General features: G+C 50.1%; 1 protein-coding gene across 7 annotated transcripts in view; it reads right to left on the reverse strand.

Annotated features, from left to right (window-relative positions):
- The window catches only part of RASAL1 (RAS protein activator like 1), a 35,095-nt gene that overhangs the window by 14,875 nt on the left and 4,332 nt on the right, over window positions 1-15,888 (reverse strand). For all 7 annotated transcript variants that reach the window (XR_014826911.1, XR_014826909.1, XR_014826910.1 and 4 more), the window contains 11 exons: window positions 14,823-14,879; window positions 12,167-12,280; window positions 11,950-12,011; window positions 6,964-7,093; window positions 4,837-4,918; window positions 4,567-4,698; window positions 2,685-2,773; window positions 2,022-2,139; window positions 1,724-1,877; window positions 1,260-1,324; window positions 867-979 (listed from right to left, as the gene is read on the reverse strand). Coding sequence is in view for 4 of the 7 variants with exons in the window: in XM_084995501.1 (XP_084851627.1) it covers window positions 867-979; window positions 1,260-1,324; window positions 1,724-1,877; window positions 2,022-2,139; window positions 2,685-2,773; window positions 4,567-4,698; window positions 4,837-4,918; window positions 6,964-7,093; window positions 11,950-12,011; window positions 12,167-12,280; window positions 14,823-14,879 (1,116 nt within the window). In the remaining 3 variants the exon portion in view is untranslated. The remainder of the gene's footprint in view (window positions 1-866; window positions 980-1,259; window positions 1,325-1,723; window positions 1,878-2,021; window positions 2,140-2,684; window positions 2,774-4,566; window positions 4,699-4,836; window positions 4,919-6,963; window positions 7,094-11,949; window positions 12,012-12,166; window positions 12,281-14,822; window positions 14,880-15,888) is intronic.

Consider the following 15,888-nt stretch of genomic DNA (forward strand, 5'->3'; position numbering starts at 1 on the left):
AGGTGTTGGCTGCACATGCTAGGCAAGGCCTGGAGCAAAGGAAAGATCCTCTCCTGCCTCCACCATGGTCCCCAGTGGACTTCCCAGAAACCAGCTCTGATGGCTGGGCAGGAACAAGCTTGCCTACCTCAGCTGGAGGGGACAGTCCTCGAAAGAAAGGAAGAACCCACGGAAGCTTGAAATGGTCCCTCTACTCCTGTCGCTGCCCCGCTCCCTGAACCCATGTCACCAAGATGCCACCTCTGCTCACAGACCCATACAAGGCCCTTCCCTAAGGGTCTCGGCCACCACCACAACAATAACAGAAATAACTAGGAGCTCCCTCTGTGGCTCAATGGGATTGGTAGCATATTGGGAGCACAGGGATGCAGGCTCTCTCCCTGGCCCCAGCAGTGGCCTGGGGCTCTGGCATTGCCACAGCTTTAGCTTAGGTCAAGACTGCAGCTCAGATCTGATCCCTGGCCCAGGAGCTCCATGTGCTGTGGGGAGGCCAAAAATGAAAAAAAAATAATAATAATAATAGAAAGAATTATTACTTGTGGAGTATTAGTTAATGCTGGGCTTTGTGTGTATAACTCAGTTAATTCTCAAGACAATCTATCAGGTAGATATTCACGGGGTTGAAATAACTTGCCCACCAGCAATGGCAAAGCTGAGATTTGAACACAGGGAGCTCATGTCTCAGAGTCCAGCCCATAATCACTGTGACCCCACAGCCTAAGAGCTGGATGCTCGTAGGAGAGGCTTTGAGGTACAACGCAGGGCTCCGTGCTGGAGGGAGGGGTTGGGTGGCAGTGGCCCAGATCCAGCCTGGCACGGCTCCAGGTGAAGGGGCTGTGGAAGGTTCATCCCTCAGGCTTGCTCACCTGGTGCGGCCCAGGTCCATCTTGCACGGGTCCAGCTCCATGTACTTCTTCTCCTCGAAGACGCGGTTAATCACGGGCTTCAGGAGCTCATGCAGGTAGGGCATGCCCACGAGCTGGGGGAAGGAGGGTACCACACGGGACGGGGCTGAGGGCCAGGCCGGGGCGTGCCCATGAGCTGGGGGCGGGGGGAGGGGGACCATGCAGGGAGAGGTTCAGAGGGAGGCGGGATGGCGGTGCCACTCAGGGCGAGGCAGGCACCAGCCAGCAGCACCCCAGCTCGGCTACCCAGGGCCACCTGAGGCCAGCCAAGCTCTGGGGTCCAAGGAAGCACTGGGAGGGGAGTTCCCTTGAGGAAGCTGCTGCTGGGCCCCGCCAGGCCTTCAACCTACTCACCTTCATAAACTGCTCCATTGACTTGGATGCCAGAGAGTTGGAACGGAAGAGGGTGTTGGGGTCGGCTGGGAGGACAGAGGGAAGTGTTTGCTGAGATTTGGGGTGCTGGATCCATCTCACCTCATCTGCCCACCCAAGGTGGGGGAGTCATAATTCTTCCAGCTTCAGACTTCAAGGAGCCCTGCAACATCAACTCCATTCAAAGTGCAAAGGCCCAGAGTGGTTACGTGAGCGGCCTAAGGTCACACAGCTGATGAGCAGCAAAACCAGGGCCAGAACCCAAGACCATGCTTCCAGCTGGCTAGGGGTACCCAGCACAAGGACCCCTGCCCCCTACACACAGAGATACAGTGGGCCTGCCCTCTGCCTGAGTACCAACCCCCCCCCCCGCAATTTCTCTCCCAGAGACCCTCAGCAGACCCATCCTTGGGAAGTGCTACCTGGGGGTCACACAGTAAACTCACTGGTCCGTGCCACCTCACGCCGTGTGAGGTAGTCCAGAAAGGGTCCAGCCAGACCCTGGCCGAGAAAGAGCTTCACCAGCTTGGTGGCAAGCTCCTGGCGGCAGTCCCCCAAGGTCAGCTCCTCCAGGACAGCCAGGGGGCTAGCGGCATCCTCCTAGGCAAAGATGAGAGGCAAGAGAAGTGGCCTGGGGCCCTGGGACTCCAAAGCAGAAGAGCTCAGCTAGAGATCTCAAGGCAGGGGGAGCCCATGATCCAGATCCCTACACACCCTCCGTGGAATTGTCCACCACGCACCCACCTCTGCTGGCCCCAGCACAGACTCCAAGAGAAGCTCCCTGAGTGGCTGGTAGTACTGGGAGGGTAGGACACGGTCCTCGGTCAGGCGTACCTTCAGCCGCAGAGCACCCAGGTTCCCCCTGGCCAGGGCCAGATCACAGAGAAGAAACGTAAGTATGTATGGGCAGGTGCAGATAGCCAAGACAAGCAGGTGTGAACACAGGTGAAAAGCATGGATATCTGTAATACGAGACAGGTGTGGACGGGTGTGGGCAGGTGTGAACAGGTTTGGCCAGTATAAATAGGTATGAACAGATAGCAACAACAGGCATAAGCAGGAATGGACAAGCACAGGCAGTGTAAACAGATCTGGCTGGTATAGAAAGAGGTGGCCAGTGTAAACAAACGGATACAGGAACAGTGTGAACAGGGGTGGACGGATGTGGAGGCCCCGAAGTTCTGCATCCACATCAAGTGTGAACTGGCATCTTCGCAGGTGGATGGGAATAACGTGAACTTATTTGGACACAGGTAGACGCACCTCGTGGGACATTCAACAAACATTTGTTAAATGAATGAAGTGACATGATGATGGTGTGTGGGCTGATGTGGGTACTCATGAGAACTGGCCCACAGGCTGAAGATGGCACCCAGCCCGGCCTCCTCCCTCCACACCCACGTTTACCCAGAATCCTCCTCTGCTCTGGGAAAGGGCAGGAGGCGGAACCAGCCATTGGGCGGGTTCTGCTGCAGGACCTGCGGGGGAAACTCCACCTGTGGGGGGGACACACAGACCTTAAGCAGAGCTCTGCCCTGCTGGGTCCTGGAAGAACTCCCACCCAAGGAAGGGTGGCATGGCCCACCAAGGGCCACTCTTCCTCCCCCACTGTATCCTGTCAACACAACCCTAGTGACACACCCTCGCCCATTCCCAAATTATTAGCTCCTGCCAGGGAACCAGGGCCTCCAGGGAACACTTAATTTACACCTCAGGAAACTAAGGCTCAGAGAGGTAGAGTGACTTGCCCAGGGTCACGCAGCTGCTAGAGACAGCATGTCTGGGCTGAGTGTATTTTCAGCTCTGTTTAGGGACAAAACTTGCATCTCTCAAAAGGCTTAGGATTTCCCTTGTGGTGGAGCAGATTAAGGATCCAGAGGTGTCACTGCAGTGGCACAAATGACTGCTGTGGCACTGGTTGTACCCTTGGCCTGGGGAACTTTCACATGCTGTGAGTGTGGCCAAAAAATGAGGGCTTAAAGATAATACAGGAGGCCCCCAAACCCCACCCACCTCTCTTTTTAGATAGCAAATTTACAGAGATATAATCACATCCCCTACAATTCACCAATTTAAACTGTGTAATTCAATGGTTTTTAGTATACTCAGAGTTGTGCAACCATCACCACTAATTTCAGACCATTTTCTATCAGTTCTCAACTTCCCCCTCTGAAAAAACCCTGTATCTATTAGTAATTGCTCCCCACCCCCCAGCCTCTGGCAACCACTAATCTACTTTCTGTCTTCATAGATTTGTTCATATTAGACATCTCATATAAATTAAATCCTATAATATGTAGGGCTTTCTGGACTGGCTTCTTTCACCTAACATTGTGGGTTTTCAAAATTCATCCCTGTTGTAGCATGTGTTAGTACTTTGTTCCTTTTTATGGCTGAATAATATTCCATTGTGTGGCTACATTACATTTTGTTTATTCATTCATCTGTTGATAGACATCTGGGTTGTTTCTACTTTTGGCTATTATGAATGATGCTGCTATGAACATTAACATAAAAATGTTTATGTGGATACATGTTTTCATTTCTCTTTGATATGCACCTAGGAATTGCTGGGTCACGTGGTAATTCTCTATTTAATCATTTGAGGAGCTGTCAGACTGATTTCCAAAGCAGCTGCACCGTTTTACAGTCCCACCAGAAGTGTATAACTGAGTCTCCCTCTTATTTGCTCTAATCTTGCCTCCTTTAAAAAACTGTCAGCCCTGAGAAGACATCCACTACTATTACTGAGAAGCAAGAAAAATCACACCCATTTTACAGATGGGGAGACTGAGTTCCAAAAGAAAGACCCTGAGCCCTAGCGCTTCCAGGAGTAAAAGTTAAACTTAGATTCTGGCATCAGAGAGACCTGAAATCAAATCTTGACTCGGCCATGTCTTAGTCATATGACCTTGAGAAAGCCGCCTATGCTCTCTGAACCTTAGTTTTCCCAGCTGTAAATGGGGCCATCAGAGTTACATAAATGAGCCTCTTGCAGTGGCCGTCAGTTACATAAATGAGATGATGCTGGAGAAGCACTTAGCACAGGACTAGCACATAGTCATCCTGGGTACTCTCATCCCAGAATAAGAATCTGGGCCCACCTTGTGACCTTGGGCAGCTTCCCGCACCAATGGGACAATAGGACTCCATCACTCAGGCCTGGCCAGGAGACCTGAAGAGGCAGCCTTAACAGCTACCCTTCCAAGCCCCAGGATGCCCAGCCCATCCCCCCACCCCCCTTGGAGGCATTAGGGAGCCATGAAGGGTGTCAGGAGGGGGTGCTCACCATGCCCAAGAAGTCATTCTTGCCAACCATGTCCCAGTCCCAGAGCTCCACCCGCAGCGGGGCTGGGGGACCTGGCATCTCCCGCAGCTCCAGCACCTCGTCCCAGTGTGGGAAGCGTGTCTTCTTGATGGTCTGGGGGAGGAGGGAGTGGGAGAGAGAGAGCAAGTGGGACCATTGTTGTCCCCATTTTACAGATGGGAAAACTGAGGTTCAGAGAGGTTAAGTGGCTGTTCCAAAGACTCCTGATGCCCCAATCTCCCCACCACTTACCGAAGTCTCTGAGCTCTGGCTGCCCCAAAACACACGTGCAAATGGGTCAGACGTGCCGGAGATGTCTCGGGGGGCCAAATCCCTGGGGACAGATGAGGTAAGGAATGGGGGACACAGGCACCTCGAGGACCAAGACCCAAGCTGGACCTTGGAAAAAGGGTTCAGGGTAGACCATTCAAATGCTGCTGTTTTCCAAGGCAACAAACTATCCCATTGTAGGGACCCAGGAAGGAGCATTCCTCATCAGGCCCATCAAACCTGGTATCTTATTGTTGACTCACATTACCGTACCAGGATACTACTATGCCTCTATTTTCTAGTTAAGGAAACTGAGGCACAGAAAGGTCAAGTTCAACATCACAAAGCAGCAGGTGAAGGTGCAGTGAGGACGGGAAAGGGAGCCTCGGTTTCCCTGGAGCCCCTAGATAGGAGACCAGATGCCAGATGCCAGGGTTTAAAGCCTGGCTTTCCCATTCACTGGCTGGGTGACAATGGGAAAAGTCACTTCACCTCCCTGAGTGTCCGTTTCCTCATCTGGAATACCAGGGTGACTACAGACAAACCTCACAGGGCCAAGGTTTAAATGAGATGCTATGTGTCAAGGGCTTAGCATAGCAGCCAGCAAGAAGTGCTCAGCTCACTCATTCACTCAACAAACACTCATGCCCACTCCCTGCCTAGAACCCAAGAAAAGGCATGAGGCAGGGACCCCCTGCCTCCGATTGTCATGACAACCCAAAGTCTCATCCCAGGTAGCCTCCCCCATCCCTCCTTCCCAAGGTCCCCCAAATCCAGGGACACTATCCCTGCACACACAGGGGCTGCTTGTTTCTTCCTGCTGCTTCTCTCCCACCCCTGCTCGGCATCCAAAGCCTTCTTTGGTTTCCTAGGAGCCAACCCAGTTGCTAAGCGACAGGAATCTGTCCTTCTCCTCTTGCAAGGATCCTGCACAGCTTTGTGGCTGGGGAGGAGGCCATGGGCACAGAGCAGATGAGGAGTCCCTACCCCATACCAAGTCCTTTTGCCTGTTCTCTGTCTGCCTGCTACTCCACCCAGACTCCAGGGAGTCCCAGCTGGGGATAGAAATCTGGAGGTGGTGGTATAGGCACAGAGAGGGCAAGAAAGGGCTTCAAGGTCACACAGCAAACTAGAAATAGAGATCCCCCAACCTAGGTGAGGACTAGCTTAAAAGTAAGGGTCGAGATGGTAAGGTGTGAAAAAAAAAAAAAAGGCAGAAAGCAAGATAGGAGATGGGAGGGGGGAAATGAGTGAAAGTATTTAAGAAAACTGAGTGATGAGGGAGCTGAGAAAGAGAGAAGTGAAGATGGATATCCTAGGAGCTGGTGCCTCTGGAGGGTCATCTGTGGGCCTTGCTGATCCTGCATCTGTCTTCCTTCTGATGTTTCTTTGGGACAGGACCTAACCCCCCCCTTCCCCGACTCCCAGTCCACATGACTTAGGTGTGTTGATCCCTCTTCAGGAATGGGCTTACACTCAGGCCTGACCAATCAGAGTCAGTGTAATTGGTTCGGTGATGGGCATGTGTCCTAGACTGAACCAATGAGAATCAATCCCAGGATGCTGGTTGGAAATGGTGAAAGACAGAAGTTCTTTTCCCACTGGAGCTGCCAAGTTGGGAGGATGCCAGTCTGGGGCTGCTGGGGTCATCTTTGCTCATACCTGGGGAAAGGCTGTCTGAGGATGAAGTTAATACAAAAGACAGGCCAGGAATCTGTGTCTACAAATTCCTGATATCACTGTTTGAGCACCTGGATCCAGCCATACCTGAAGCTACATGTCATTCATATGAGCCAATCAGTTTAAGCCAGTATGAATTGGGTGTCTATCACTTACAATTTGATAATACACCTACATACTCATCTGTCTGGTCATCCTGAGTATCTGGCCTTTGTTAGCTGGTCACTGGGGATCCATGAAAGATTGTGTTTGTGCTTTAACCCAAGAAATTTGCACCTGGTGAGCTCAGACTGTCTACCTACAAGGGATCCTGGTTGTGAGCCCAGAAGTGTCCCAGGAGTGAGGTGGTCTCAAGGCAGCTGGGAAGACCCAGTGGATTCCTGTTCATTCACAGATCATGATCCTCCCCACCTCTCATCATGACCATACCTGGCCTGGAGCACATGACAGCGAAGACAATGGCCCCGCACATCCTCCAGCATCTGCACAGCCAGGCAGATCTCACCCTGCACCTCGGCATCCGGGTCCACGCGGCTCAGGTTGATCCAGCTATCAATTCCTGGAGGGCATAGGCACTAGCATTCATTAAGCACTGACAGCATTGTGTTAACTTAAAAATTCAATTACCATTAAAAAAGCATTAAGTCCTGGACTTCTGTTAGCCTTCTGATGTAGGTACTGTAATTATCCCCACTTCCGGAGAAGGAAAATGAGGCACAGCGAGGAAAGAGCTTTGAATACAACTCCAGAGCTGGGAAACAGCAGAGCTAGGATTTAAACACAGGCAGTAGAGTTCTAGGGCCAATGCCCTTAACCATGTACTGTTACACTCTTCACTCTGGTATATGAAGCCCTCCATCATTTAGCCCCAATAGATTCTCCCTTTTAAAAAAAATCTTGGGCAGGAGTTCCCACTGTGGCACAATGGGGTTGGCAGTGTCTCTGCAATGTGAGGATAGAGGTTCAATCCCTGGCCTGGCACAGTGGGTTAAAAGATCCAGAGTTGCTGTAGCTACGGTGTAGGTTGAAACTGCGGCTTGGATCTGATCCTGGGCCCAGGAACTCCATATGCCGAAGGGTGGCCAAGAAAAGAAAAAGAAAAAGAAAATCTTGGGCATTCTTGTCTCCGATAGGATTCAGGCTCTCTGCCTGAATCAATTATATCAGTCTCAATCTCAACCTTAAATTCTCCCTCTTTTCCTCTCCCTCTCATTTTTCTCAACACTTTATTATTATTACTTTATTTTTTGCTTATTAGGGCCACACTCCCGGCATATGGAAGTTCACTTAAAAATTCAAATCAGGGAGTTCCCACCGTGGCACAAAGGAAATGAATCCGACTAGGAACCATGAGGTTTGGGGTTGGATCCCTGGCCTTGGTCAGTGGGTTAAGGATTCGGCATTGCCATGAGCTGTGGTGTAGGTCAAAGATGAGGCTCGGATCTCACGTTGCTGTGGCTGTGGTGTAGGCCAGCAGCTACAGCTCCGATTCGACCGCTAGCCTGGGAACCTGCAAATGCAACAGGTGCGGCCCTAAAAAGAAAAAAAAAAATTTCAAATCAGAGGCACAGCTGCCAATCTATGTCACAGCCACAGCAACTCAGGATCCAAACCACATCTGAGACCTATACCACAGCTGCTGACACCATCATATCCTTAACCCACTGAGCGAGGCCAGGGATCAACTGGAGTCCTCATGGATACTAGTCAGGTTCATTTCCACTGAATCACAATGGGAACTCCTTTCTCAACACCTTAAAGATATTGTTCCACTGACTTCCAGTTTCCTCCATGGTCACTGGGAAGTCATTTCAGCCTAATAATTGATCTCGTGTGAATGATCTATCTTTTCTAAGTTTAAGGACTGTGTCTTTGATGTTTTCTGCAGTTTCCCCACAATGTGTCTAGATAAAGATTTTATTTTTAATCCTGCTTAGCACAAGCTGTGCTGCTTCTACTTACAGAACCACGCCCTTCCTTGAGTTCTGGAAAATTCCATCAATTTTTAAAAATCATTTCCTCTTCTCAGCTCTTTCTGCCCTCTTCTTCTCAGACTCCAATTAAATGGATGTTAGACCTTCTCAATTATTTTCTATGTCTTGAACTTCTCTTTTATTCTTTCCTTTTCATTTCTCTGGGTCAAAATTTAAATAATTTCTTTATCTCTCTCTCAGTTCACTAATTCTGACTTCAGCTCTAAATGCTCTGCTGTTAAATTCAGCCACTTAGGTTTTTTGTTTTTTGTGTTCTTTGGCCACATCCACAGCATGAGGAGACTCCTGGGCCAGGGATTGAACCCTGGACACCACAACTACCTGAGCCACAGCAGTGACAATGCCTGACCCTTAACCTGCTGAGCCACCAGGGAACTCCCAGACATTTAGTTTTTAATGCCAACAATTGTACTTTTTATTTCTAAAAGTTTGATTTGGTTCTTTTCCAAGTCAGTCTATTTTTATTTATGTATGTATTTTTATTAATGTATAGTTGATTTACAATGTTGTGCAAGTCAGTCTATTTTTTTAATGTATTAATTTATTGTGGTTATTGATGGTTCTTTCTGGTGATTGCATCTTATGTACTGAATTTTTTTTTTTTTGGCTGCACCTGCAGCCTGTGGAAGTTCGCAGGCCAAGGATCAAACCCATCTCGAAGTTGTGGCTTGCGCCACAGCTACAGCAATGCCATATCCTTAACCTGCTGCACAGCAAGGGAACTTTCTACCTACTGAATTTTTAAAAATTCTATATATCATAATTACAAAATCTAAAGTCTTTGTGGGTCTAAATATGGTCATTGTTTCTGCTGACTCTTGTTCATGGTGGCTCACTTCCTTGTGTGTGTGGTGATGTTTGATTGTGAAGTCAAAGTTTGTTTGAGCTTGCTCCACAGGAAATTTGACATGAGGATGCTTATCCCTGGAAAGGAGTGATGGTTACTTATTCTAGGACCTTTTTAAAAATATATTTTTTTAATGATTTTTATTTTTTCCATTATAGCTGGTTTACAATGTTCTGTCAATTTTCTACTATATAGCAAGGTGACCCAGTCACACATACATATATACATTCTTTTTCCTCACATTATCATGATCCATCATAAGTGACTAGTCTAGGATTTTTTTAAGGGTTTCAGTCTAATGGGGAATTCTCAGGTTTGGTGACATCTGCCTTCCCCTTAGCCCAAGATTTAGTCTGTTTGATGACTGTCGATTTGATATTGACATTTACTTGCAGGGAAATCCTTCCTTGCTCTCTTGCTTGTTGCTCACCACTCCCCGTTAGGATTTAGCTCATGACTCGCAGGCAGGGGTCGGGGGGGGGGGATGGATAATACTGAGGGTTTCTTCCTTCTTTACATGCATCCAACAATGTATTAGGAATCCCATTCTAATTCAGGACCTCACTGATATATGGCAGGAGGGCGCTTCTGAGGATCTAGTCCTCATGCTGGCGGAATTGTAAATTCCATCTCATCTCTCTATCTCCACCATTAACCCCAAGTCCAGGATGTCATCTCACTTGATTATTGCAACAGACACCGAATCGACCTCCCACATCTATTCTGTCCCACTGTGACCCAGTTTCCACACAGCAGCACAGAAGTCTTCTGAAAATGTATCTCATCACTTCTGTCACTCCATCCTCTGATAATATGGCTCCAATCTCTTTACTGTCTTATTCAAGGACTATCAGTGACTCCCTAGTGCCTCCAGAAGAAACTCCAGCCTCTGGCTTGGTACCTAGAGCCATCTCCTATCAACCCCCACCAAATACTCCATCTGGCCTGGCCTATGCCCGACCTTAAAAGAAAATCCATAGAGATGTGCCTTAGCATCTTTGCCAAAGCACCTTTAAGAACCAGTTCAATCCCTTTCCTACAGGAAGCCTTCCATAACCACACTAGCCCTCACTGCCCTCTGTCATGGCCATGATGTCTCACAAACTTCACCCCCACATTTCGGTCATGTTTGAAAAATGAAAGGTGGGAGTTCCTGTTGTGGCTCAGCAGAACCGAATCTGACTAGTATCCATGAGGACACAGGTTCGATTGCTGGCCTTGCTCAGTGGGTTAAGGATCCAGCATTGCCATGAGCTGTAGTGTAGATCACAGACGCGGCTGAGACCTGGCACTGCTGTGGCTGTGGTGTAGGCCAGCAGCTGTAGCTCCAATTCAACCCCTAGCCTGGGAACCTCCATATGCTGTGGGTGCATCCATAAAAAGAAAAATAAATAAATAAATCAAAATAAAATAAAAAATGAAAGGTGGGAGCTCAGCGGTAACAAATCCAACTAGTATCCATGAGGACGTAGGTTCAATCCCTGGCCTCCCTCAGTAGGTTAATGATTCAGTGTTTGCATGAGCTACGGTGTGGGTCTCAGACCCGGCTCAGATCTGGTGTTGCTGTGGCGTAGGACAGTGGCTACAGCTCCAACTTGACCCCTAGCCTGGGAACTTCCACATGCTGCGGATGTGGCCCTAAAAAGGGAAAAAGAAAAAGAAAAAGATAAAAAACCATGGAATTAGCCAAATAAATGATGGCATATCCAGACAATGGAGCACATGAAGTCATACAAAGATCAAAGAATGCGGAAACTGTAGGGGCACCAATAATGAAAGATCTCCAAGACACATGGTGAGGAGAAAAGATGGGCTACAGAACAGTGAGTTTAATGGGCTACCATTCCTATACACAGAGAACAAACATATACAGTACAGTGTTAAGAGCACAGACGACGGAACTAGACAACTTGGTTCAAATCCCAGCGGTCCCACTTAATAACTTTGTGCTCTTAGGCAAGTTATTTAATCCCCTCTGCCTCAGTTTGTCCACCTATAGAGTGGACAGAACAAGAGTACCTATCTCTTAGGGTTATTGAAATAATTAAGTAAATCAGTACAGGTAAAGCATTCAAAAGAGTGCAGCAGAGAGTAAGCACTATATAAGTGTTTGCCACTATTACTATTGTTACTTGCTTACATATGTTTAAAATGTCCTTAGAAAGACATACAAGAAACTGACCACATTGGGAATGAGAATGGAGTAGCTAGCGTAAGAGGGACAGGTTAACTATACCTTTGGAATATTGAATTACGTAAATAAGTTGATTGCTCAATAAATGAACCATATTAAAATTAAAACCAAACGGAGTTCCCCGGTGGTGCAGCAGGTTAAGGATCCAGTGTTGTCACTGCTGTGGCTCTGGTCGCTGCTGTGGCTAAGTTGTAATCCCTGGCCCGAGAACTTCTGGGTGCAGCCAAAAAAAATTAAGTTAAATTAAATTAGAAACAAAAGCAACAACCAAAATAATTTTGTACCGAAGGCTCTGTGTTCCCCAGTGCTGCTTGCTCTGCCCTTGCAAATGCCACTCCCTCTTCCCTTTGCCCGGCTGGGGGCTCCTGCCCCTCACCCACCTCGGGGGTCAGCTGCAATGGCCTCCCTGCTCAGTGAGATCTTGCCTATGACGTCATCGTGCCTGCAGAAAGGCAGGAAGGTGAGGGTCCAAGTCAGGGACCCCCAACGCACCCATGGAGTGCTGGGGACAGGCATCAACGGCTGGGTGGGAGGTATTGTGCTTTGGGATGTCCCCCCTTCCCACAGATGTCTGGCTTAGGTCCCCAGCACACATACCCCACGGTATCCTCGTCTAGCACGTAGAAGGCCAGATGGTGGAAATCCAGGGGCAGGTGCACTGTGTACTCCTCCCCCCAGAAGGGGCTCAGGCTCCGCCAGATGGTCGCTGTCCTGCAAAAGGGAACACAGGGGCCTGGGGGCTTTGGGGCCACACAGGCAGAAGATACCTGGGGACACACGCACATATAACCAGGGGTCCAGACACATACACACCCAGAGTTCCTCAAACACAGCTACACACACACACATACTCACATATACCCAGGAACCCAGGCGTTGAGATACACACAAATATATACACAAACCCTGACACACACACCCAGAGACCTCAATACACACACACATACACTCCCACAAGGATACATACTGCAACAGAGACATTCACGAATATACCAAAGAAGCCAGAGACACACTCACGTATATACAGATATACATGCACAGCCTCAAAAACACACCTATGTGTTTTTACACAGACACATGCAGACACACACAAAGAGAAAACAGAAACATGCACACAGATACACAGACAAAGGAAATGCCCAGAACATGGAAGCACACACTGATACATATTCGAATACATATAGGGATGCACAGCAGACATACACACAGAGAATCACACAAACACATGGTAACTGACAAGACACACAATTCCATCCATCCATCCATCCATTCACTTACTCCATAAACACTTACCCTGACTATGTGCCAAGCCTTGCAGGCTATGGAGAATTAGAGGAAGAGGTGCCAAGGTCCCCACCCCCACAGAGCCCCCCTCAGCAGACAGGTGCTCCCTCCCAAGCCCTTATGAGACGTCCTGTGATTGGTTAGTTCAGGAGTGCCCTTTGGGTCTGAAGGTAAGAATAGAAGGGGTCCTATTCTGCAGGAGAGGCTTCCTGCAGGAGCTAGTCAGGCAGAGCTGGGGGAGAGGATGAGGGCAACTATTCCTGATGGCTGAAAGAGCCTGTGCAAAGGCCCTGAGGCAGGCATGAACCTGGTGAGTTTGAGGAACAAGAAGATGGTGGGTGGGAGGCAGGAGAGTATGAGGGGCCAGGAGACCATGAACTCAGCAGGGGCAAGAGCACTCAGTAAGCAAGGGGGAGCCCCAGGGAGGCTAGGGACCAAGACAGACTCAGAAAAGGACACACACATCTTCACCCGAACACCCCTGCTCTTCTCTTTACCCAACAGGGAAATAAAGAACCTACTTTGCCTGGTGAAAACACTCAAATTTATGGCTGCAAAATTTGGGGTGCACACCTGCCACTGCCTTAGTCCTTTCTTCTCCCACATTGGGATGCGTGTGTGTGTCCACACACAAACACACACACACACACACACACACACACACAGCCCAGCCCAGGGCCCTATCATCAGATGGATTCTTCTTTCCAAACACCCTTCCCCTACCCCGACCTCTTCCCAGCTGGAAGGTGCCCTAGGTGCCCCAGCACCTGAGCTGAGAGGCTTCTCAGAGCTCAGAGAGGGAGTAACAGCAGCCTGGGGTCACACAGAAAATCAGTCTGTGGGTTTGCGGGCGGTGTCACAGAAGACAGTAAGAGGTCAGTATGAGCAAGGAGACAGTGATGGAGGGGGACACCTGGGGTGCAGCAGGCTGACCCTCCTCCATACAGGCTCCCTGCCCCCAGCTCCTGGCCCATCTGGACCAGTACTGACGCCAGGAGGATCTTGAATCCTGCTGTCTCCATAGGAACCGGGGCCTCAGCCCCCCGCCTACCCACACCCCTCAGGCCTGCGGGGGCTGAGCGCTGTCCTTCAGCCTGCGGGGGTGGCAACCAAGCACAGCTCAGCCCGATGCCACTCCACCCCCGCCCGAGACTCACTCACACACCAAACCTCTTCACATTCTCATATGTGTTCACACTGGCACCTGGGGACCCAAATAAGCAGGCACTGGTACACACATGTGTGTCCATGGCAGCCCATGTGTGCACACACACATACACACACACACACACATGGGTACACTTGAACCTGTGAGCTTCCACACCCACACGGACATGCACCAGTGGTCACAGGCATTCACACCAGCCCTCCAACACCCCCACACACACACTCACAAGCAGACCCAGATGGGTGAACATGCACACACACACACATAACACCAGTGCCCGCAGCACCCAGCAGGCCCGGAACCAGCCAGCCCAGCCAAGCGTGAGATGCCCGCCCCCAGGAGGCCACTGTGGAAGACACAGTCTGGCAGTGGCTGAGTCAGCCCCCAGGACAATGGCCTGGACATTGTCAGGACAGTGGGAAGGTGTGGACCCGTTGGTAGGGCCTGAGGGAGAGAGGAGCTGGGAGCCCCCACTGGGCCGTCCACCCCTGTGGCCAGGGCACAAAGCACACACAGTGAAGCCCAAGAGTCTACTACCCTTGGGGTAAGCGCTGCCCTCCCCCAGGTGCTTTTTTTCTTTTAATGGCTGCACCTGTGGCATGTGGAAGTTACTGGGCCAGGGATTGAACCCGCGCCTCTGCAGCAACCTGAGCTGCTGCAGTCAGATTCTTAACCCCCTGCACCACAGAGGGAACTGCCAGGTGCTCTTTTCAGCTTGAATTCTTGTGCCTGGACTGCCCAGGTCCAGAAAGAGCCCCCGCCCTCTCCCTTCGCCCCAGGCCTGGCCTTTCCCCTCCTCACCTGGCCACCACCTCGTCGTCCACTTTCACGATGCAGTAGGGGTCACTGCTCCCAGACCTGCGGAGGGAGGAAGTTTGGGAGTGGGGTTGAGAGGGTGGCCCTGGGTGGAGGTCCCAATCTGCCTTCATCTTACAGATAGGGGCAACTAAGGCCCAGAGAGGGGAGGGATTTGCCCAGGGTCACACAGCAAATCCTAGTGAGACAGGACCTTGGGGGATGATGTCATGGCTGCCCAGGCCACCCACTGTGTGTCCGACCTCCCTGAATGGCCCCCGGGCTTCCAACCTTAGAAAGAGGACATTGAGACCTGAAGCCAGGGGTTCCCACTGAGTATCCATGAGGATGTGAGTTCAATCCCTGGCCTTGCTCAGTGGGTTAAGGATCCAGCATTGCTGTGGCTGTGCTGTAGGCCAGCCGATTCGACCCCTAGACTGGGAACCTTCATATGCCACAGGTATGGCCCTAAAAAGCAAAAAAAAAAAAAAAAAAAAAAAAGTCAAAAAAAGAGATTCAGAGCCAGAGCCAGAGCCAGAGCAAGAGCAAGAGAGAACAAGAGAGAGAGGAGAGAGAGAGAGGGGGAGAGAGAGGCATGAAGCCAAAAAAATTTGGAGTCCGGGTCTGAGGAAGCCCAAAGCTGTGGTCCAGAGGACATGCTGTCCTGGCTTCAAGTTTCCTAACCGTGGAACCCTGGCACGTCCTCTCCCCTCTGTGGGCCTCAGTTTCTCTGCTCTGTAAGTCAGATGTGATAATTATCATGCATCTCCTAGGGTGGTTGGAGAGCTGAAGATGCTAATGCGATAATTCATGGTAAGATGCTCTCCCCACAGGTGCCTGAATGCCGCCCTTGGGGTAAGCACTGCCCTCTCCAGCTTTGCATTTCACTGGGAGTTTCCCTGGAGGGGACTCCCCATAGCTCAGCTTTCAGCGGGGATGGACTCAGCAGATGCTCTCACAGCAGACACAGCCCAGGACACCGAGACCTCAAAACTCAACCAGTAGGAGAGATGGGCTGCAGCCCCTTGAGAGCCAAGAGCCAACCAAAGCCAGTTCCATCCCCCCTTCATAA

The sequence above is a fragment of the Sus scrofa genome, chromosome 14 (assembly GCF_054392235.1).
Source record: "Sus scrofa isolate SSC_HxYL_T2T_F1_AM1 chromosome 14, Sscrofa_HxYL_maternal_Yorkshire_Landrace_v2.0, whole genome shotgun sequence".
Lineage (NCBI taxonomy): Eukaryota > Metazoa > Chordata > Mammalia > Artiodactyla > Suidae > Sus > Sus scrofa.